At 37.6% G+C, this 23,779-nt stretch overlaps 1 protein-coding gene across 1 annotated transcript; it reads right to left on the bottom strand.

The window, feature by feature from the left end:
* Nucleotides 1-8,683: 8,683 nt before the first annotated feature.
* LOC100673042 (olfactory receptor 52P1-like) lies at nucleotides 8,684-9,904 on the bottom strand. The gene has a single exon (XM_003421480.3). It carries the CDS (start codon nucleotides 9,635-9,637, stop codon nucleotides 8,684-8,686), a length of 954 nt encoding a protein of 317 aa, XP_003421528.1. The 5' UTR covers nucleotides 9,638-9,904.
* Nucleotides 9,905-23,779: the final 13,875 nt, after the last annotated feature.

Here is a 23,779-nt window from a genome sequence, read left to right as displayed (position 1 = left end):
GCATGTTGAATTATATGTGACAGAGAAGAAACAGCTCCAAACATCCATTAATCATCAGAACATGGAATGTACAATGTATGAATTTAGGAAAATTGGAAATCCTCAAAAATGAAGCAGAACACATAAATATCGATATCCTAGGCATTAGTGCACGGAAATGGACTGGTCTTGGTCATTTCAAACCAGACAATTATATAGTCTACTATGCAGGGAATGACAACTTGAAGAGGGATGGTGTTGCACTCATCTTCAAAAAGAACATTTTAAGATCTATCCTGAAGTCAAATGCTGTCAGAATAATATCCATAAGCCTACAAGGAAGACCAGTTAATGACTGTCTTAGTTATCTTGTGCTCCATAACAGAAATACCACAAGTGGATGGCTTTAACAAAGAGAATTTATTTTCTCACAGTCTAGTAGGTTACATGTCCAAATTAAGGTGTCAGCTCCAGGGGAAGGCTTTATCTGTCGGCTCTGGAGGAAGGTCCTTAACCTCAATCTTCCCCTGGTCAAGGATCTTCTCAGGTGCAGGGAGCCCGTGTCCGAAGGATGCACTCTGCTTCTGGTGCTGCTTTCTTGGTGGTATGAGTTCCACAACTCTCTGCTTGCTTCCCTTTTCTTTTATTTCTTGAGAGATGAAGGGTAGTGCAGGCCACACCCCAGGTAAAATCCCTTTACACTGGATCAGGGATGTGGCCTGAGCAAGAGTGTTACATCCCACCCTAATCCTTTTAACCACAGACAGAGATTATGATTTATAACACATAGGAAAATCACAAAATAGAGGACAACCACACATGGCCTAAACAAGTTGACACATATTTTGGGGGGACACAATTCAATCCATTTCAATGACTATTACTCAAACTTATGCATCAACCACTAAGTCCAAAGATGAAGAAATTGAAGATTTTTATCAGCTTCTGCAGTCTGAAATTGATGAAACATGCAATCAGAGTGCATTGATAATTACTGCTGATTGGAATTCAAAAGTTGGAAACAAAGAAGAAGGATCTGTGTTTGGAAAATATGGCATTGGTGATAGGAACAATGCCAGAGATTGAATGATAGAATTTTGCAAGACCAATGACTTCTTCATTGCAAATACCATTTTCACCAACATAAGTGGCAACTATACCCATGGACCTCACCAGATGCAATATGGAGGAATCAAATCGACTACATTTGTGGAAAGAGACAATGGAAATGCTCAATATCATCAGTTAGAATAAGGCCCGCGGCCAACTGTGGAGCAGGCCATCAATTGCTTCTACACAAATTCAAGATGAAACTGAAGAAAATCAGAGCGAGGTGACTAGAGCCAAAGTACTCTCTTGAGTATATCTCACGTGAATTTAGAGACCATCTCAAGAATAGATTTGATGTGTTGAACACTAATGACCAAGACCAGACGAGTTGTGGAATGACATCAAGAACATCATACATGAAGAAAGCAAGAAGTCATTGAAAAGAAAGTAAAAAAAGAAGAGACCAAGATGGGTGTCAGATGAGACTCTGAAACTTGCTTTCGAACTTCGAGCAGCTAAAGCAAAAAGAAGAAATGATGAAGTAAAAGAACTGAACAGAAAATTTCAAAGGGTGGCTCAAAAAGACAAAGTAAAGTATTAAAATAAACGTGAATATCAGAGCTGGAGATAGAAAACCAAAAAGGAAGTACACATTCGGCATTTCTCAAGCTGAAAGAACTGAAGAAAAAACTCAATCCTTGAGTTGCAATAGTGAAGGATTCTATGGAGAAAATATTAAACGACGCAGGAAGCATCAAAAGAAAATGTAGGAAATACAAAAAGTCATTATACAAAAAAGAATTATTTGACGTTCAACAATTTCAAGACGTAGCATATGACTAGGAACTGATGGTACTGAAGGAAGAAGTCCAGCTGCATTGAAGTCATTGCCAAAAACCAAGGCTCCAGGAATTGGCGGAATATCAATTGAGATGTTTCAACAAACAGATGCAGAACCAGAAGTGTTCACTCATCTATGCCAAGAAATTTGGAAGACAGCTACCTGGCCAACCAACTGGAGGAGATCCATATTTATGCCTATTCCCAAGAAAGGTGATACAACCAAATGCAGAAATTATCAGACAATATCATTAATATCACATGCAAGCAAAAATTTACTGAAGATCATTCAAAAGCAGCTGCAGCAGTGTATCAACAGGGACCAAAAAAAAAAAACCAAACCCAGTGCCATTGAGTCGATTCCAACTCATAGCTACCCTATATGACAGAGTAGAACTGCCAACCCTTTGGTTAGCAGCCGTAGCACTTAACCACTACGCCGCCGGGGTTTCCATCAACAGGGAGCTGCCAGGAATTCAGGTGGGATTCAAAGGAGGACGTGGAAACAGGGATATGATTGCTGATGTCAGATGCATCCTGGCTGAAAGCAGAGGATACCAGAAAGATGTTTACCTGTATTTTATTGGCTATGTAAAGACATTTGACTGTGTGGATCATAACAAATTACAGATAACATTGCAAAGAATGGGAATTTCAGAACACTTAATTATGCTCATGAGGAACTTGTGCACAGATCAAGATGTACTTGTTCAGACAGAACAAGGGAATACTGAGTGGTTTAAAGTCAGGAACGGTGCGTGTCAGGGTTGTATTCTTTCACCATACCTATTCAATCTGTATGCTGAGCAAATAATCCAAGAAGCTGGACTATATGAAGAAGAAGGGGGCATCAGGATTGGAGGAAGACTCATTAACAACCTGTGTTGAAGACTCATTAACAATCTGCGTTATGTAGATGACACAACCTTGCTTGCTGAAAGTGAAGAGGACTTGAAGCACTTACTGATGAAGATCAAAGACCACAGTCTTCAGTATGGATTACACCTCAACATAAAGAAAACAAAAATCCTCACAACTGGACCAATAAGCAACATCATGATAAACAGAGAATAGATTGGAGTTGTCAAGGATTTCATTTTTCTTGGATCCGCAATCAGCACCCATGGAAACAGTAGTCAAGAAATCAAAAGAAGCATTGCGTTGCACAAATCGGATGCAAAGGACCTCTTTGAAGTGTTGAAAAGCAAAGATGTCACTTTGAAGACTAAGGTGTGTCTGACCCAAGCCATGGTATTTTCAATCACATCATATGCATTTAAAGTCTTGACAATGAAAAAGGAAGACCGAAGAAGAATTGACAGTTTGAATTGTGGTGTTGGCGATGAATATCGAATATACCATGGTCTGTCAAAAGAATGAACAAATCTGTCTTGGAAGAAGTACAAACCAGAATGGTCCTTAGAGGCAAGGATGGCAAGACTTGTCTCCTGTACTTTGGAGATGTTATCAGGGGGATCAGTCCCTGATGAAAGACATCATGCTTGGTAAATTACATGGTCAGCAGAAGAGAGGAAGACCCTCAATGAGATGAATTGAAACAGTGGCTGCAACAATGGGCTAAAGCATAACAATTGTAAGGATGGCGCAGGACCAGGCAGCATTTGTTCTGTGGTACATAGGGTTGTTATGAGTCAGAACTGACTTGACGGCACCTGACAACAACATGAGAGAGAAAGAGACAGAAAAGCAGAAAAAGACACGGAAAGAGACAAGTGAGCCTGTGTCTATATTGCAGAATATGTATTTTTGAGGAAATACCCTTTGAAGCCCCATTAACCCTCTGATTTTATAGTTTTCTGTAAATCTACGTGAAAAACGATAACAGAAAAGAGAACCCCAACGTAAAACTGCTGGCCCTAATCAGGCAGCTCTAAGTCATCATGTTCAAGCCCAATGGCACAACCTTCACACCCCTATTGCTAACACTAATTGGGATTCCTGGCTTAGAGTCCGTGCAGTTCTGGATTGGAACTCCTTTCTGTGCCATGGACATCATTGCCATCTTTGAGAAATCCCTGCTCCTCTTCATCATCAAATCTGAGTGCAGCCTCCATGAGTCCCTGTATCTCTTTCTATTAAAGTTTAGAGCAACAGACATTACTTTTAGTACATGCATTCCACCCGAAATACTAGGTGTATTCTGGTTCTATCTGTTAAATATATACTTTGATGCCTGTCTTTTGCAAATGTGGCTCACTCACACATCCCATTCCATTGAATCAGTTATTCTTCTGGCTATGGCCTTGGACCATTGTGAAGTAATCTGTGACCCTCTGAGACATGTAACTATTTTTACCCACCAATTTCTCTCTCAGGTTGGGGTTGGGGTGATGCTCAGAGCTGCCATCCCTGTAGCTCCATGTCTCATGCTCATCAAGCTCTGCCTGAAATTCTACCAGACTACTGTGGTTTCTCACACATACTGTAGCCCATACTTAAGGAGTGGGATTTTATGCTCCTCTGCCTTGAGGGAGAACTATCTACATAGATTAATTGGAATTCTTCTACATGGGAAATTTGGCTATTTTCCCCCATTTATTAATTCATTCAGTCCTTTATTTATAGCAGTATGGACTCATGGACATTTACTTTACACAGTGATATCTATGACAGCAGGAACTTGTCAGGACTCCCTTGTTTTTCCAATTCTAGTAAGTTTTCTGCATTTGACAGGGAATAGTCTGACCATTTTTCTATCATTCATTTCAGTGGAAAATATTTGAGTTTTCCTTCTCTGACAGGTTTCAGCCTTTACCCGGGTTCCAGCTTTCACAGGTTTTACTGTACTTTTTACAGCCAACCCTTGGTATCTGTGGGGAATTGGTTCCAGGGGCCCCTTTGGATACCAAAGTCCTCGGATGCTCAAGTCCCTTACGTAAAATAATATTTGCGTTAACCTACCCACATCTTCCTGTATACTCTAAGTCATCTCTAGATCATTTATAATATCTAATACAACATAAAAAAAAAAAAATCGACATAAATGCTATGTAAATAGTTGTTTCAGCACAATTAAAGACTTGCTTTGGAATGTAACCTTTCTTTTCTGTAAGTTTCTGGAGCTCTTCTGGGACTGCTGATTTTACCTGGGCATCTGCCGATGCTGATTCTCCCATGATTTGAAGTCCTTGGGGCTGTAGTGCTTTACATAGCTAGCCAGCCATTCTTTAACTAAAAAACAAATAAATAAACCCAAACCCATTGCTGTCTAGTGGATTTCGATTCATAGTGATCCTAACTGTCCTCTAGGGTTTCCAAGGATGGGCTGGTAGATTCAAACCGTAGATTATTTGGTTAGCAGTTGTTGCTCTTAACCACTGCACCGCCAGGGCTCCAGCCATCCTTACTAGCCTTAAACTCCGTCCTCTCACTCTCCTCAGCCCCCTCACACTTAGCCTTTAGGGGACTGCACTGACCACTTAATTGCTTTTTAGGAACCATTTTTTCACAGAACCAAAGGGTGCACACAACCCAAGTAGCGAACAAATGCTCGAAGAACTAGAGCTGTAGAGAGCTTGAGGGTCTGTGAAACGCAGGAAACTGTAGGGAGGTATGCGTACACATCATTTCATTCATGTGTATTCAGCACAGTGCTTGGCATGCAACAAATTCAAGTTTTGCTTTTGGGAACTTTTTTTTTCCCCGAATATTTTTGATCCATTGTTGGTTAAATCTGCGAATGTGGAACCTGCTGATACAAAGTGTCAGTCATAATACAATACTATTAGATTTATTTTAGTACTCCGTGGGCTTTATTTTGGCTGTTGGGAAGTCTTTCAGTTGGCTTTTGTTCCCCTTTGACCTATTGACAACATTTTGTGTGTGTGTATATTTGTGCAGTACCTAATTTATGGCATTTAAAGATGCTCCATGCTCCTCTTGTATATTTCCTGCCCCAGCCCTGGAATTAGTCTTTTCTCTAGGAATTTGTTGTTTCTTTTATTGGATAATGGCGTAAGAAACCAAAATTGGGGCCCTAGTTGTGGTGGAAATTCCCACTCTAAGAGTCAGAAGCCAGACAGATGCTGACCTTCTACCATTTATGTACTTGTCAAATTTCAGTATACATGCATATAACAACAAAACAAAAACTCATTGCTGTAGAGTCAATTCCTACTTATAGTGACCCTATAGGACAGAGTAGAACTGCCCCATAGGGTTTCCAAGGAGAGGTTGGTGGATTCAAACTGCTGACCTTCTGGTTAGCAGCTGTAGCACTTAACCACTACATTACCAGAGCTCCCATACATGTATAGCAGTATCAACATTTTTAAGCATTGTTCCTGTGGGAAACAATTTTAGCAGGTAGAGTACAGTGTTTATGTGCAGTTCCTTTTGCCTTTAATGCTACTCTCCACTCATTTCAAAGGTACTTTGTACAGTACTTTTTCTCGCAGTTTCTTTTACCCATTCAGTGAGGTTATTTTATATATGAATATATTTTTAATAGAGTTATATATTCTGGTCACAATCTGCATTTCTCCAAAGAACACATTCTGTACAAGATGCCAAGAGAAAGTTCAGCCAAGTCTTGAAGAGTAAGGATGACTTTACCAGGTAAGAAAGCAGGGGAAATGTTTCCAAGTAGAGATAACATTATAAAAAAATATTATAAGGAGAGTAAAAATAAATAACAAACAATAAGAGAAGTGAAAATGAATCCAAAAAAGCATAATATCATAAAACCACACAGAAACAAATGGAACACATTCTAACTCATTCTATGATGCCAGCATAACTTTAACACCGAAAACACACAAAGATATTACAAGAAAGCAAAACCCCCCATTCCTCTCAGGACAACAGATGCAAAAATCTTCAACAAAACATTAACAAGTTTCAAGAAAAAGATTGGAATTAATTTTAAACTCACAAAAAAATAACAGAGACAATCAACAAGAAAAGAGCTGGCTTTTGGTTAATAGACCACCTTGGAAATTCACAGAGAGTACAATGGTAGTGGTAAAAACACAGGACAATCAGGAATAAGGTGGATGATCTCGGCTCCAGGTGATAAGTCTAGTGCAAAACCTGAACTTATTAATTAAATGGAAACACATTTTTCTGCTTATAGTCTATCAACCACAAGAGTATGAATATGTTAGGCACATGCAACAAACTGACACACAGGCCAAATCCACATTGTTGCCTTTCTTGAATTAAAGTTTTATTAGAACATGGACACATATATTCATTTATGTATTTCCTACAGGTGTTTCTGCACTACAGCTGCAAAGGTGAATAATTACTACAGAGGCTACTTAGCCCACAAAGTTTAAAATATTTACTACCTGTCCATTTATACAAAAAGTTTGCCATCTATGATTTAGACCAACATTGGGCCAAATAGTGTTTTGAACAGAGCATGTGTAGATAAACATACCGGCATACAGGTAGTCTCTTTATTCTATGCATAATGAAATCAGTGTTCTTATTTAAATAAAAAATGAATGGTTTAGCTGAATATAAAGGTGTATTTCAATTTTACTTAATGAAAATGACAAAAATTGATGTTGACTGAGGCTAAAGAAAAAGACAGCTCCGTGTGAAAAAGTAGGATTTTCACACTCTTCAAGTTTACCTCATATCTGGGAAGCATCATCATAACGTTGTCAGGCTGCATTGATAGGATATTTCTCTAACAAAATAGGAGCAATAATTCTTTGGAGTTTGCTGAAAGATTGTAATAGAATATATCAGGTGCAAGGCCTTTCAGGGAGGCTCAAGAAATCTACCATAGTATCAAAAAAAAAAAAAAAAAGATTAGATGTAAGGGAATAAAAATATAAAATATTTAGAGTAATATGTTTTCATATTCATAAAGTAAATAATAAGTTTAAAATTTCTGTTAAGGTGGGCAACCTAGTGTAGTAGCTAGTTCTACTTTGCCATTTGCTAAGTGAATTTCATTGGGCAACTTATGCAACTTCCCTGTGCCTTAGTTTTCTAACTGGTACAATGAGATAATGTTAACATGTATCTCATAGGATAATCTTGTAGACTAAATGAGTAAATATATGTAAAAGGTCCAGAAAAGGACCAAGAGCAGCAGTCATTCTCTGAATGTTATTATTCTTACTAATCAATAAAAATAAATTTGAAAATAATTTTTACTCAAGAGAACTTTAATCAGGGTTTACAGAGAGTTTGAATTGGAAAAAATATTGTTTTCATAAATTGTATTGTCCAGTGTGTTCAGAGTTTTTATATTCTCACAATTGGCCTAATCATTTTATATTTGTACATGTACTGAAAAAAATAAATGTGGAATATTAAATACTTAAGTCAATAATCTTTATGGAGGAGCCCTGGTGGCACAGTGGTTAAACTGCTTGACTATTAACCTAAAGGTTGGTGGTTTGAACCCAGCAGCTGCTCTGCTGCAGAAGCATGTGGCAGTCTGCTTCTGTAAGGATTTACAGCTTTGGAAACCCTATGGGGTAGGTCTACTCTGTCCTGTAGGGTCACTAATAGTTGGAATCAACTTGACAGCAGTGGGTTTTTTTTTTTTCTTTGTTTTTTCTTTTTTGGAGGGCAGGTTAATACCAATAATAAGTAAAAATAATTGCTCACATTCATTAAAAGATTCATTTATTTCTAAAAGAAAGAAATTGAAAACATGACAAATGAAAAGAGATGGAGAAAAAAATAAATGCATGACATCATATATTCCTAATATAAGGCATAGCTTAACTGTGAAATGAAATGATAACAACAAGGTTGCAAATACTAACTAATGTATCATGACTTCATGAGCCAGATTCTACCTACATGGGCTACTAGTGAAATGTTTTTAGTTTTCAGAAATTTTTCTGTTAGGAGAGAAGATACCTACCACTCGGTAACGAATCTGCTTGGTCTTGACACCATAGACCAGGGGGTTGACTGCTGGGGGCACTAGAAGGTACATACTTGCAAACATTATATGGACGCTTGGGGGTACCTTCTTGCCAATGCGGTGAGTTAGGAAGCTGAACAGCGCAGGTGTGTAGGAAACAAGTATGGTGCAGATGTGGGCAGCACAAGTGCCCAGTGCTTTAGAGCGGGCATTCTGGGAAGAGAGACGAAAGACTGCCTGGAGGATTTTGATATAAGATGTAGCTATAAGCCCTAAGTCCAATATCATCACTGAAAGGGCCACGGAGATACCATATGTTCTGTTAATGAGGGTGTTGGCACTGGCCAACTTCACCACAGCCATGTGCTCACAATAAGCATGATTGATGACATGCTTAATATAATATGGTAGTCTCTTAATAAGAAGAGGACAGGGCAAAACCATAAGAACAGCTCGGGTCATTCCAACTAGCCCCATCCTGATTACCATTGCTGTAGTTAGGATGGTTGTATAATGCAAAGGGATGCAAATAGCTACATAACGATCAAAGGCCATGGCAACAAGGAGGGCTGACTCAATAATGCAAAATGTGTGGATGAAGAACATTTGCACTAGGCAGATATTAAAGTCAAACCAGTGAGCATCCAACCAGAAAATGCCAAGCATCTTGGGAGCTGCAGAAGATGCAAGAGCCATGTCATTCATTGCCAGCATGCAAAGGAAGAAATACATAGGCTGGTGGAGGCTTGGCTCTAGCCTGATGGTAACAATGATCACACTGTTCCCCAGCAAGGTGAGGGCAAACAGGAGACAGACAGGAATGCCAATCCAGCAGTGAAAATCTTTCAAGCCGGGAATACCAACCAGGTAGAAAAATGAGATGTGGTGATGTGTAGCATTGTCTGCCATGTTAAAAGTGGAGAGGTTGCATGCTCACATACAAAGCAGCCCGGCAAATCCCCTGTGGGCAGAAAGCAGGATGACAGAATGACTCCTCCACAGTCCTGCACATAGGGACTCAGATGCACTCTATGACAGCCTATCTGAAGATGGCTCTCCTAAACCTCTATAAGTCCTTGGGTAATTCACTTCACCGTTCATAGTCCCAAGATCAGAATCTGAAAATGAGAAGATTCAGCTCCTTTGTTTATTTTATTTTTTCTTATTTCTGAAATTTTACTCTATTCTCCTCTGTCATTTTTAACTCCTATTAAAGGAGCAGTTAGAAATAAGTGATTTCATATTTGTGCATAAGACATTGCTGGATACTGGACGTAAAATTCTTAGGAAAAAAATCGAGGTCTCTGATCTTAAGGAAATTGAGATCACACGTGGAGACACAAGCATTAAAAACACAGTATTTAACAAGTAATTCAAAATGTAATGTAGTCATTGTTTTGATAATACTCTTATTCACAGGTTACATTACTAAATAAATAGGAATTTAGAATAATCTAATGGTAAAACATAAGAACGAAGCTTGTCAACATTAACGACGATATATGCGTCATTTTCAGTCAAAAGCTAATTTAATCCTGTGTTAGGCTAACTCCTTGAGATGATCAGGAAAGTACAACCATATAGAAAACAGTGACAATAATTGCTGAAAATAGAAAAAATAGAAGCTGGAATATTTTAGTTCTTCATCCTGTCTAAAGATTTAAAAACACTGCAAATAAGCACATTAGGTATAAATGAGATGATGCAACGTTGGTCTGTTTTTGCAAACACCCGAGTCCCACCTGCAGACTCAGCCCTGCCCCTTGCTCTAATATCCATCCTGCCTAACCGCAGTGCAGAACAAAGCAACTAAAATCTGACCCTTTTTTTATCAGTAGCATGAGTCATTTCTATGACTCATGCTCTCGCTTTGTCCCTTAATTTTGATAACTTCTCCCTATCCTTTTACCTAGGATTCAGTGTCTACCTAGTGTCATAATTCTGGAATGTGTACCCCAGTCTTTATAATATGCTTTTTTAATTTCTAATGTTTCCCAACATCTTGGTTGCTGCTCTTGTAACCCATGGATGTGAAAGCTCAAGCAATGTTGATAAATATTTCCCCAGAAAATACCTTTTGTCAGAAACTGTAATGCTTGTCTGCTTGACTCCATGAACAACTGCTTCCCTTGTCATGAGATCAGAAAAACTGGGTGATGCACAGCTACCATAAATGGACATTTTGAACAAAGATTCTGTAGTAGAATCCAGATCAAAAGGAAGGGAAAATGTGAAACAGAATTTCAATTTGTCATGGAATCCAGAATTTTTGGAGCCATTGAGGCTAGATGAGCCTCCCCTGCAAAATAATTGCCCTGAGGTAATCTTTCAAGCTTAAACTGAAACTATCTCCAAAGTTAAGTTTAAATTAAATAATAGTTTAGATTAATTAGTAGAGAATGCCGTCAGCAATCCAATAATTTTTTTAAAACAGAAAAAAAAAAAAAAAACCTTGTCTGGATATCTAAACACTATCTACGTGGAAAACACTTTTTGGTTATGATATGCAGATTCTCCTACTAAAAATATGCTACTCTGGGTGTGAGTGACTATATGAGATGTTTCTTTGCAAGCAATTGGGAAATATCAAATGACTTATTATGAAATATTTCATAAAATTTCTGAGCTAAAACTTTAGCCAAAATGCAGAAGCTTAGGATTGTAGTCATTGCTGCATAAGAGGCCTATACCCTGGATAGAGATAAGAATTTAAAATCAAATCTGCAAATATTGAAAGTTCAAAATATGAATGGTTTTTAAGTATTTATGAAACTTTTGTTTTTTGAAAATCCTCAAATTGTGGTTTTCCAATTTGAAATGCGATTTGTCAAGTTTCATCCTTTAATCTGCTTGTGGAAGATTCACACAGAGGTTGATCGGAAATGACATACATGGCTTAAGCTGAGAGCTAGGAATGTAAGAAGCAAAATAACACACCTAGAAATATATTCATAAATTTTATGCAGACAATATCACTTAGGATTACAAAGAAGTATAGCTTCTTTTGGTAAACATATGTAAAAATTAAAAGTTATTATTACTTTTTTTAGTGTTCAATAAATTTATTTAAAAGATGGCAGCATATCTAACCTATATCAAGAGAAAAGAAATAAAATAACTCCTCAAACTGGGAGTTTTCTTTCAGGGACCTAGAATATGGGGCACAGAGGAAAGTCCAGAGAACTTCCCCAAAAGCATGGTCTGCTTGTACAGTCACCCCTTTCTTTGCTTTCTCCCTGGCTTATTTTGAATGAATTTGTTGAAAAATCTGTCTCAGTAAGGTTGTTCTTTACATTATCTTCAGCAGGCACTCTGCCAGGGCATACAGAAAAGCTTCCGAAACCTCTCTAACTTCCTATTGGCACTAGCACTTCACTGGTTTGTGAGTTACATAAATATAAGTGGCATGTTCCTTCTGATAGACTGGACTTTGACATTTTGCCCATATTCTGGTCAGTCAGCCTAGCTCTCACCTGGAATCTGTCACTTCAGGATAGGTGGTTCTATGGGAATACCATGATATTTTTTATACTGTCTTTTTTAAGGGCACTACATATTTTATATTAATATATCACAATAATGATAAACCAAGCTTGCCCAGGCTAAACGCTTCCAAAACACTCTCATTGATCTGATTCTAATTTGCTTGCAATAGTAGCCACCCAATCAGTTAAGCAAGAAATCTCAGAATTATCCTTGCCTCTTCCATCATTTTAACTCCAATACTTCAGGCAAGCAGTTATAATATTCATATTTCTATTACAGCTCTTACCGTATGCTTCTTGTCTATTTACATGTCAGTCTCCTTCATCAAACTGTGAGCACCAAAACGAAGGTACTAAAACCCAGTGAACTCTCAATAAATTCTTCAGAAAGATCAGATGTTTCTGTACATTTCTACAGTCCCAAGAATTTCACAAATTTTGATCTTGCTGCCCAAGCTTCTGACTTTCCTTAGATGGTCAGTCAATCCATACTCATCTACCTTTCATTCACTTAAAGTTATTCTTAGAATATGTTCTTTCAAAATTGTTTCGTGTATGAGTTCTATAACCAGAAACTTCCCTGTAGCAGAAACTTCCAAAGTTCTTCCATAAATAGTGAGATGCTGATCCAGCATTTACATATATATTTTCTCAAACATCCATTTTTATCTTCTATAAATGTGTAACATCATTTTTATATTCACAAATCTTTTCTCATTTTCTTTTCACCTGTTTTATCTCAATAGTATCTCACAATTCATGATATATTGTAATCAAAGCCAAACTCATTGCCGTCAAATGGATGCCAACTCATAGCGACCTGGTGGTGCAGTGGTTAAGAGCTATGGCTGCTAACCAAAAGGTCAGAGGTTTGAATCCTCTAGCCACTCCTTGGAAACCCTATAGGGCAGTTTTACTCTGTCTTATATGGTTACTATCAGTCGCTACAAGCTGTGATGTATTACAGATGACAACAAAATACAACTGTTGCTCACTGTAAATCCTCAAATGATTGTTTTCCACTGCAACATCTTAGCCAATCTGTATATGTGGGAATGGTTAAAAAGTTTGACAGTAGTTGCCTGTGAAGCAGCGAGGACTCTGGCCAATCTGGTAGTTACCGTCACTTTGTAATTCCAATGCTCAGGAGGCTTCTCAGGTTTCAGAGGTCCACCGGTTCCTTAGAAGACGTAAGGAAAATAGGCCTGGTCCAGGACAAAGCACAAAACAGTACCAGTGTTCCCCTGAGACAGCCATGTTAGTGCTATAAACTCCCTAGAGCTTCTATGTGGATAGTGCCGATCTGTTTATCCTGTGGAGAACACGGTCTCTGGAGATGGTTTCATGGTGCCTAGTTTTGTTTTTTTTTTTTAGTCAAACCAGATGCCAGGGTAGATCACTGGAGGATTCTGTAAGACGACTAAGAACAAATCAACTTAGGGTGGGCAAACTATTTGAAACTCAAGAAAAGGGCATTGCAAACCAATTCCAGAACGACTAGCATTGAATTCACTCTCATGTCAGAAAAATGTCATCTGAAATTGTAAAGGTAGCTCAGGATATTTTACTATCTCCACCCTATTATTCCTTTCCTCTTGTACGCTATTACTGTGACACCAAGTCCATATATTCAGTTACTTTATGTGTCTCCTCCCCATATTAACATGTACTCATATGCACTTACAGGCTCTTACTTCAGTCATTACTAAAGAGTTGGAACACCCATTTATAAGCTAGAGTCCTTTGTATTTTTCTCCCTTTTAAATTGATTATTTTTACTCTACAGTTTTCTATTGGGAATTCGGCAGTTTTTTTGTGGGTTTGCAGATGTTTCTTGGATATTCTTACCTAAACTTTGCTAGTCCAAGACATTGCAAATATTTTCTCCCATTTAATATAATTTTAGAGTAGGTTACAAAACTCCTGTAAAATGTAACTGACGTATTGATTTGTATTGCATTGAATTTCCGAACTGAAAGAGAGCATTCTAATCACTATGTTCATTCATTCAAATCATTTCCTGGGCTTACTACTTAAATTAAAACAAACAAATAAACAAAAATCTTTAGAGGTATTTAATACTTTTTGTTGAACCACTAACCTTAGGGGGAACAGCTGCAGGCTTAACTGTTCTTCCCTTTTGGTTTTCTGTCTCCAGGGCTTTGTACATTTCATTATAATATTTTACTTTGTCTTCTTGAGATACCCTTTGAAATCTTCTGTTCAGCTCCTTGACTTCATCATTTCTTTCTTTCACTTTAGCCATTCTACATTGAAGAGCAACTTCAGAGTCTCTTCTGACATCCATTTTGGTCATTTCTGTCTTTTTAATGACCCCTTGCTTTCTTCATGTATGATGTCATATCCTTGATGTCATTCCACAAATCATCTAGTCTTCAGTCATTAGTGTTCAATGTGTCAAATCTATTCTTGAGATGGTCTCTAAATTCAGATGGGATACACCCAAGGTTGTACTTTGGCTCTAGTGGATGTATTCTAATTTTCCTCAACTTCATCTTGAACTTGCATATGAGCAATTGATGGTCTCTTGCACAGTGGGCCCTGGCCTCATTCTGACTGAGGAATTTGAGCTTCTCCATGGTCTCTTCCCATAGATGCAGTTGATTTGATTCCTGTGTAGTCCATCCGGTGAGGTCCACATGAATATTCGACATTTACATTGGTGAAAAAAGATATTTGCAAAGAAGAACTCATTGGTCTTTCAAAATTCTATCATGCAACCTCTGGCATACTTTCTATCACCAAGGCCATATTTTCCAACTACCATTCCTTCTTTGTTTTCCACTTTGGCATTCCAATTGACAGTAATTATCAATGGGTCTTGATTGCATGTTTGATCAATTTCATACTCCAGAAGTTGGTAAAATTCGTCAATTTCATCAGCTTTGGAGTTAGTGGTTGTTGTGTAAATTTGAATAGTAGTTTTAATAAATTATCTGCCTTGTAAGTGTATGGATATTATCCTATCACTGATGGCATTGTACTTCAGCATAGATCTTGAAATGTTCTTTTTGATGATGAATGTCTGACACCATTCCTCTTCATTTGTCATTCTCATCATAGTAGACCATATGATTGTCTGATTTCAAAATGGCCAATATCCATCCACTTTAGCTTACTAATGCCTAGGATATTGAGTGTGGAATAGAGTTACGTTTTATTACCTTTTCATATCAGACGGAGAGCTACCTTCAGTATTTTTTGTGGGAAAGACTTGCTAGCAAAAATTTGCTCTTTATTTGTTCATCTGGAAATGCTTAAAGGGGTATTTTATGGATATAAAATTCTTGACTGACAGTCCCTTTCTTTTAGAATTTTGCATACATTATCTTCATGCTTTATGTGTGTGTGTGTGTGTATGTGCGTGTATCTATAGTCTCAAATCTTGCTGAAGATTCCACGAATGTAATTAATCAGTTTTTCTCTTGCTGTTTTGAAAATTCTCTTTTTCTTTGGCTTTGACAATTTGGCTGTGATGTGTATAGATATGGATATCTTACTCTTATCTTACTTCCTCTTTTTTGAAGTCTTGGATATCTAGATTAAAATGTTTCATTAAACGGGAAATTTTCTGCCTTTATATTTTCAGATCTTTTTTCTGTTTATTTTCCTCTTTCCACTCCTTCTGGAAATCCCATTAGCTGAAATGCTTGATGGTGTCCCACACGTCTCTGAGTATTCTTTCATTTTTATCCATTCTTTTCTCTCTCTGTTCCTCAGAAAGGAAAAACCTAGTTGACTTAATTTCATATTTACTGGTTACTTTTTACTAGCTGAAAACTTCTGTTGAGCCAATCTAGTCGTTTTTAACTTTGAGTTATTTTTCTTTCAAATTCCAAAATTTTAATAAAAATTATTCTCTTTATTGATATTCTACCATTTTTTAATATTTTTAAAATGACTCATTCTATTATTTCATTTGAATTTTTATTATATTTTGACTTAAAAATTTCTATAGATTAAACTTAAAAGTTCATCATACTGTTGTAACTTGCATGTTGCTGTGATGCTAGACACTATGCTAATGTCATTTCAAATACCAGTAGGGTAGCTCTTGGTGGACAGGCTTCAGCAGAGCTTCCAGGCTAAGACAAGCTAGGAAGAAGGACCTGAGATTTTCTTCTGAAAACACTGACTGGTGAAAACCTTATGAATAGCAGCAGAACATTGTCAGATATAGTGTTGGAAGATGACCCACTTAGGTTGGAAGGCACTCAGAATATGACTGAGGAAGAGCTACCTCCTCAAAGTGGAGTCAGTCTTAATGATGTGGATGGAGCAAAGCTCTTGAAAGCCTCATTTCCTGATGTGGAACATCTCAAAATGAGAACAGTTACAAACATTAGCAATCAGAATACAGAATGTATGAAGTATAAATCTAGGAAACTGGAAATCATCAAAAATGAAGTGAAACAAATATTAATATCTTATGCATTAAAAAAAATTTTTTTTTATATGCATTAGTGAGCTGAAATGAACAGCTGTCGGCCATTTGAGTGGGACAGTCATATGGTCTACTATGCTAGGAATGATAAATTGAAGAGAAATGGAGTTGTATTAATGGTCATAAAAAACATTTCAAGATCTATTACCGAAATATAATGCTGTCAGGGATAGGATAGTATCCGTACACTTACAAGGAACACAATTTATTAAAACTACTATTCAAATTTACACACCAACCACTAATTAAAAGCTAATGAAATTGACAATTTTTACCAACTTCTGAAGTATGAAATTGATCAAACATGCAATCAAGATGCACTGATAATTACTGGTCATTGGATTGTGAAAGGTGGAAACAAAGAAGGAGGATAAGCAGTTGGAAAATATGGCCTTAGTGATGGAAATGATGCTGGAGATCCAATGATAGAATTTTGCAAAGCAAGGGCTTACTCATTGCAGATAGCTTTTTACAACAACATAAACAGCAAATATACACATGGACCTCACTGATGGAATACACAGGAATAAAATTGACTACATCTGTGAAGATAGACAATGGAGAAGCTCAATATCATCAGTCAGAGCAAGGCCAGGGGCTGACTGTGGAACAGACCATCAATTGCTCATATGCAGGTTCAAGTTGAAACCGAAGAAAATTAGAACAACTCCATGACAGCCAAAGCATGACCTTGAGCATAGCCCACCTTTATTTAGAAACCATATCAAGAATAGATTTGACCCACTGAATGCTAATGACTAAAGACCAGACAATTTGTGGAATGACATCAAGGACATCATACATGAAGAAAGCAAAAGTTCATTAAAAAAGACAGGAAAGAAAGAAAAGACCAAAATGGATGTCAGAAGAGATTCTGAAACTTCCTCTCTAACGTAGAGTAGCTAAAGTGAAAGGAAGAAATGATGAAGTAAAACAGCTGGACAGAAGATTTTAAAGCACAACTCCAGAAGACAAAGTAAAGTATTATCATGAAATGTGCAAACGCCTGGAGATAGAAAACCAAAAGGAAAAAACATACTCCACTTGACATTTCTCAAGGTGAAAGAACTGAAGAAAAAATTCAGGCCTCTAGTTTCAATGTTGAAGAATTCTTTTGGCAAAATATTGAACAATGCATGAAGCATTAAAAGAAGGTGGCAAGTATACACAGAGTCACTCTTCCAAAAATAATTGATCAACATTTGACCATTTCGGGAGGTAACATAAGACCAAGAACTGATTCTACCGAGGGAAGAAGCCCAAGCTGCACTGAAGGCATTAGTGAATCACAAGGCTCCAGGAATTGATGGAATATCAATTAAGATTATTCAACAAAGGGATACAACTCTGGAAGTACTCACTAGTGGTCTATGCTAAGAACTTTGGAAGACAATTACCTGGGCAGCCAACTGGAAGAGATCCATATTTGTGCCTACTCTAAAGAAAGGTGATCTAAGAGAATAAGGAAATTATTGAACAGTATCATTAATATCACACACAAGTAAAATTTTGCTGAAGGTCATTCAAAAGCAGTTGCAGCCTTACATTGATGGGGAACTGCCAGAAGTTCAATCTGGATTCAGAAGAGGATGTGGAACAAGGGATATCATTGTTGACATAAGATGGATCTTGACTGGAAACAGAGAATATTAGAAATTTGTTTACCTGCTTATTGTCTATGCACAGATATTCAACCACTTGGATCATAAGAAATTATGGATAACATTGTGAAGAATGGGAATTCCTAAACACTTAATTGTGCTCATGAGGAAACTGAACATAGACCAAAAGGTACCCATTCAAACCAAACGAGGGTGTACTACATGGTTTAAAATCAGGAAAGGTGTGTGTCAGGGTTATATCTTTTCACAGTAATTTTTTTTTTTTATTTTTCAATCTGTATGATGAGTGAATATCCCAAGAAGCTGGGATATATGAAGAAGACCAGGGCATCAGGATTGGAGGAAGACTCATTAACAACCTGCAACATGCAGATGACACAAACCTGTTACTCAAAAGTGAAGAGAATTTGAAGAACTTATTAGTGAAAATCAAACACTACAGGCTTCAATAGAGATTACATATCAATATAACCCCCAAAAAAACAATATAAAGAAAACAAAAATCCTCACAGCTGGATCAGTAAGCAATATCATGATAAACTGAGAAAATACTGAAGTTGTCAAGGATTTTATTTTACTTGGATCCACAATCAATGTCCATGAAAGAAACAGTCAAGAAACCAAATGACATATTGCATATGGGCTAATCTACCAGAAAACACCTCTTTAAAGTGTTAAAAAGCAAAGATGTCACCACCAGGACTAACTCAAGCCTGACCCAAGCCATGGTATTTTCAACTGCCTCATGTGCATGGAAAAGCGGACAATGAAAGGAAGACCAAAGAAGAGTTGATTCCTTTGAATTATGGTGTTGGTGAAGAATAATGAATCTATAATGTGGACTACCAGAAAACAAACAAATCTCTCTTGGAAGAAGTACAGCCAGAATGTTCCTTAGAAGGGTGGATGGCAGGACTTTGTCTCATGAACTTTGTACATGTTATCGAGAGGAAACAGTTTCTGGCAAAGGACATCATGTTTGATAAAGTGTCAGTAAAATAGAGGAAGACACTCAAAGGGATGGATTAACACAGTGACTGCAATATTGAGTTTGTAGCAAAGATTGTGAGGATAGCACAGAATCAGGCAGTGTTTGTTTCTGTCGAACATAGGGTCGCTATGAGTCAGAACAGACCTGATGGCACACAACAACCATAACAACAACAAACTTTTTCCATGATAGCCTCCAAATTTCTTTACTCACTTATTTCCACTACATATTTGTAATCACAGTGCCTTCACTATCATTTAACAATTTCGTTTCATCCTTTTTCTTTATCTGTGACTCGTTCCTTGGCCCACTTTTTCTATTACTACTAAACTCCTGTGAAACTGCTCTTGCCTATATAGCACTTGGTATTGATCTGTAATTATTTGTTTTTATATCACTTTCCTTCTGTAGAATGTGAGCTCTTAAATAAATGCATTGAATTATACAAATGTCTCCATAAATTTTGAGTGAGTGTTGGCAGTCTTTATTAGAGAAAAATTTCACAGATTTGCTTTCTATTCTTCAAGCTACGTTCTCATTAGAAACAGTCAGCGTATTGTCATATGACACTAAATTGTTGATTCCTTCAACTCTCTTTTAGAGTATGTCCTTTTAATTTTTTTATTACTATGTTAGATAAAGACTATGATCACTAAATGTTTTATTTTTGAATTTAGTTTCTTGCCACTCTTGTTCCATGGTACTCTATTTTCTTATTAACTCTACTATATATAAATATATAGTAGAGTTTATTTACTTACAAATCAATCCAGGGCAAGAATTACTAGCTAGCCACTGAAAAGTCACACACCTGTTAAAATATGTGTGTTCCACTGGAAAGTGGATGGGCAACTATGGACAATGTTTCCTAGATATTTCCCCCTTGAGTTCAGATGTTACCATGACTTGAGTAGAAGTAATGTATGTCTCTTTTAGGCAACAGACTTTAAAAAGAGGTTAGTGTTTCTTCATATTCTTTTTTCTTTTGTTGTCATGCCAAATCTAAGGGTTCTAAGTTTTGACAAAAAAGCAGATCCACAAGATGGAAGAAGTATGTTTCCCTAAACAAGAATATGGAAGAACACCTATATTTCATTGTTATGTATTTAAGAAAATAAATTTGTGTAATTTAAATACACTGTAATATGAATTTATTGTTAATAGTAGTTAATGTTGGCTTAAATAAGAGATTGTTTTTCCTGATATTCTTTCATCAATTTTAATTTATCTTTTTTAGTTGATTCATTTCTGATCATGATAAAGTGCAATACAGTATCCACTATCTTCACAATTCACTTTACTGTAGACAGTGTCTAGTTTCAGGCACTTATGGTCAAAATATATGAGATCATTGGCTATGAGGCTGTGAGCTATCTGTGGATAAAGCTGATGTGGAAGAATTTTCTAACTTCCAGAAGACACTAAAGTCCAAGGCTTGCTTTTGGAAGACAATGAAGAGAGGTAAAGCAAGCCTAGGATAAGGACAGTGCCTAGAGGTGCACTGGTGACTCCTGAAGCAGCTACTTCATGACACACATCTCCAGATATTTTAGGTGAACAAAGATCTTCTGTTTCTCTTGTGTGAAAGGCAGCCTTTCAAAACAGTTCCGTTGTGCAATTGAAACTGAGATGCTAAGTAAGTAAGTGCATACAAAGCAGAAAATGCCTTGTAAGACATTCAAGAGGTTAAATGGGCTCAGGGTTAATATGTTAACTGAAATTACATTCTTTAATGTCCTGGTTACCAGCTTTGAATTTCTACTTAGGACCATGGGCAAAAATAAAAGCATAGACTGGAAAATGTAAAAGTATATTTCAGACACCCTATCTTCTTCATGGCAGAGCCCTGGCTGCACAGTGGTTGAGAGCTCTGCTGCTAACAAAAAGGTCAGCAGTTCAAATCCACTACCTTCTCCTTGGAAACCCTATGGAGCAGCTCTACTCTGTCTTATAGAGCTGCTAAGAATCAAAATCAACTTGATGACAACAAGTTGGTTGATTGGTATCCTCTTCGTTAATCTGTACTTCTTTTCTCCATTTGTTTTTTAAATGTGCTTAAGTAACTCTCATTTTAAACACAAAGAAACAACCTGAATTAATGGTTTCCTCATAATTAATGTTAAACAATACCCACTCACAAAGTGCTGATAGCCACTATATGCCCTCTGTTGGCCTTAAGATGAGCTGTGTTTATTAAGAAATACCAGAACTCATTTCAAAGTTATAATGTGGTTAGGGTTGGTAACCATGTCTGAAAAAAAAAAATTCTTATCTTCAGGAAATAAAATATAAATAGTTAAATCTTATACAGTCTTAACTAAGCTCCAAAATTTTTATAAGCATGCAATTTGTGCTGACTTATTTAATCCTAGTATTAACCTTACAAATCAGCTCTTTATAATCTACTTTTATAGATAAGAAAACTTATGACACACAACTAGTAAGTGGTGGTGTCAGATTTTAAACCTCATGATTATTCCTTCACATACATTCCTAGACTATATTCTTTCAACATCATGACTATCATGAGATTCAAAACAAGAAACTCCCCTGTAACAGAAACTTCTGAGTTTCTTACATACAGAGTAAGATGGTGGTGGAGCCAACATGGTATTATAGACAGAAGCATCATGCTGTTCCTCTACAGAAAAGACCCAAAGAACTAAGTAAAACAGATATAAACATCAATCCTGGAACCCTAAGTGTCAAATTAAGGTATAAAGAATTCAGCCAAGCACTGAATGGAATAAGAAACTGAGAGGGAACAGAGAATGAGGACAGCTATGGAGCAGAGATTCTCTGCCAGCTAATGCAGTATGGATTTCCCATCTTGGACCCCTCAGTCACTAAGAATGGCAGACAGGGAGTATGGGAAGGCAACTTCATGAAGTTCCCAAGAGGAGACAGAGCACCAGGAAACCAGGAATACATGCTTTCTCACTCCCATTCTTCTCTCATCTACATGCCCTCTGCCACTATTCAGTGGGCCATGGTAGCTTGGCCAGAGAGATGCCACCTCCTGGCTGCTTGGATTCATTCTGCCCTCATAGGCCTGCTCCTGCAGTGTCATTTTTTATGTTGCTGCTGTTATTGTTCTGGCTTGTTTCTTCTTTCTCTTTCACCTTCTTTCTTTCTTTTCTTCCACACAGCGTTGTGTGCCATCTCTGCTTTTTCTCAATGAACTATGCTAGGGAGCCACTTCCCCAGTCTGTGTTGCCATATCTGCGGTCTCCCTTAGGGCACTTTTTTTCTCAGTTTCTTGTCTCTCTCTACCTTCCTCTCTTCCCTTTCTATAACTCCTGAGCTTTTTGACGGGCTTTGCCACACCACTAGGCTAGGGATCCCCTGGAACATGGATGGCTTCCCCAGTTTCCGTTGGCACACAAGTTGGCTTCCCCAGAGGATTTTTTTGTCTTTTCTTGGTTTCTTGTCTCTCTCTACCTTCCTTCCTTTCCTTTCTCCCAACAACTTGGCTGTGCATACTGTGTCCACCACTTTTTCATGGGCTGTGTCACACACTTAGCTGATGAACCACTGGCACATGGCTTCCCCGGTCCACACAGCCACACCAGTGGGCTCTATCTGGGCATTCTTTTTCTTTCTCAGTTTATTCTATCTCTACTTCCCTTCTTTTCCTTTTTCCTGCCCACCTAGTCACTTGTGCTGTATCTGTCCCTTCTGCATGGGCTGTGCCACACTGCCCAGCTAGAAAGCCACTGGTGCATGGCTTCCCCAGGTCCGTGCCACTCCGCCAGTAGGCTCCCTCAGCACCTTTTTTTTTTTTGCCTCTGTTTCTCTCTCTTCTTTCCCGTAACCACTTACCTCCACACATCACATCCTCCTTCTTCCCTCCTGTTTATCTGCAACTTGAGCTGAGCACTGCAAATCTGAGTGGCACAGGCACAGACTGCTGGACCCTGCCCTGCAATGCCCCTTGGCACTGCCCTGTTGGCCTCAGTACATGCAGCAAATGACCCATCACCACCCTTCTCCCTCCACTGGACCTGCCCTGCTGCACCATAGCTGAGCAACCAGGCCTGTTCACTTGGACAAGGTGGTGAGAAATATCATGCCTAAAGAAGAACAATTAAAAAAGAATGTCCTGCCTGCCCAGACATAACTAAATAAAACAACAACAACAACAAAAAAAAAAAGCAGGGAGAAACAAACAAATCTACAATCAGTAAATGAAGAAAATAATTCCTGATTGTTCCAAAGACAGCAGGCAATATCAAAACATGTCTTAAAAAGGGACAGAATGGCTCCAGAAAATGTCCAAAATAAAACAGATGACCTTCCAGTAGAAGAAAAAGCACTGGAACTACCTGATAGGAAACTGAAAACTTTAATATTCAGGGGTCTGCAAGAGATGAAAGAAAGCAAAGACAAAAATAAGAAAAAATAGACAAAATCATGGAAAATACAGACAAAATTATAGAAAAGACATACAAAACAATGGAAGAATTCAGGAAAATAATACAGGAACAA

The sequence above is a fragment of the Loxodonta africana genome, chromosome 7, assembly GCF_030014295.1.
Source record: "Loxodonta africana isolate mLoxAfr1 chromosome 7, mLoxAfr1.hap2, whole genome shotgun sequence".
NCBI lineage: Eukaryota > Metazoa > Chordata > Mammalia > Proboscidea > Elephantidae > Loxodonta > Loxodonta africana.
The sequence above is the reverse complement of the archived record's forward strand: the minus strand, read 5'-3'. Positions and strand labels throughout refer to the sequence as shown.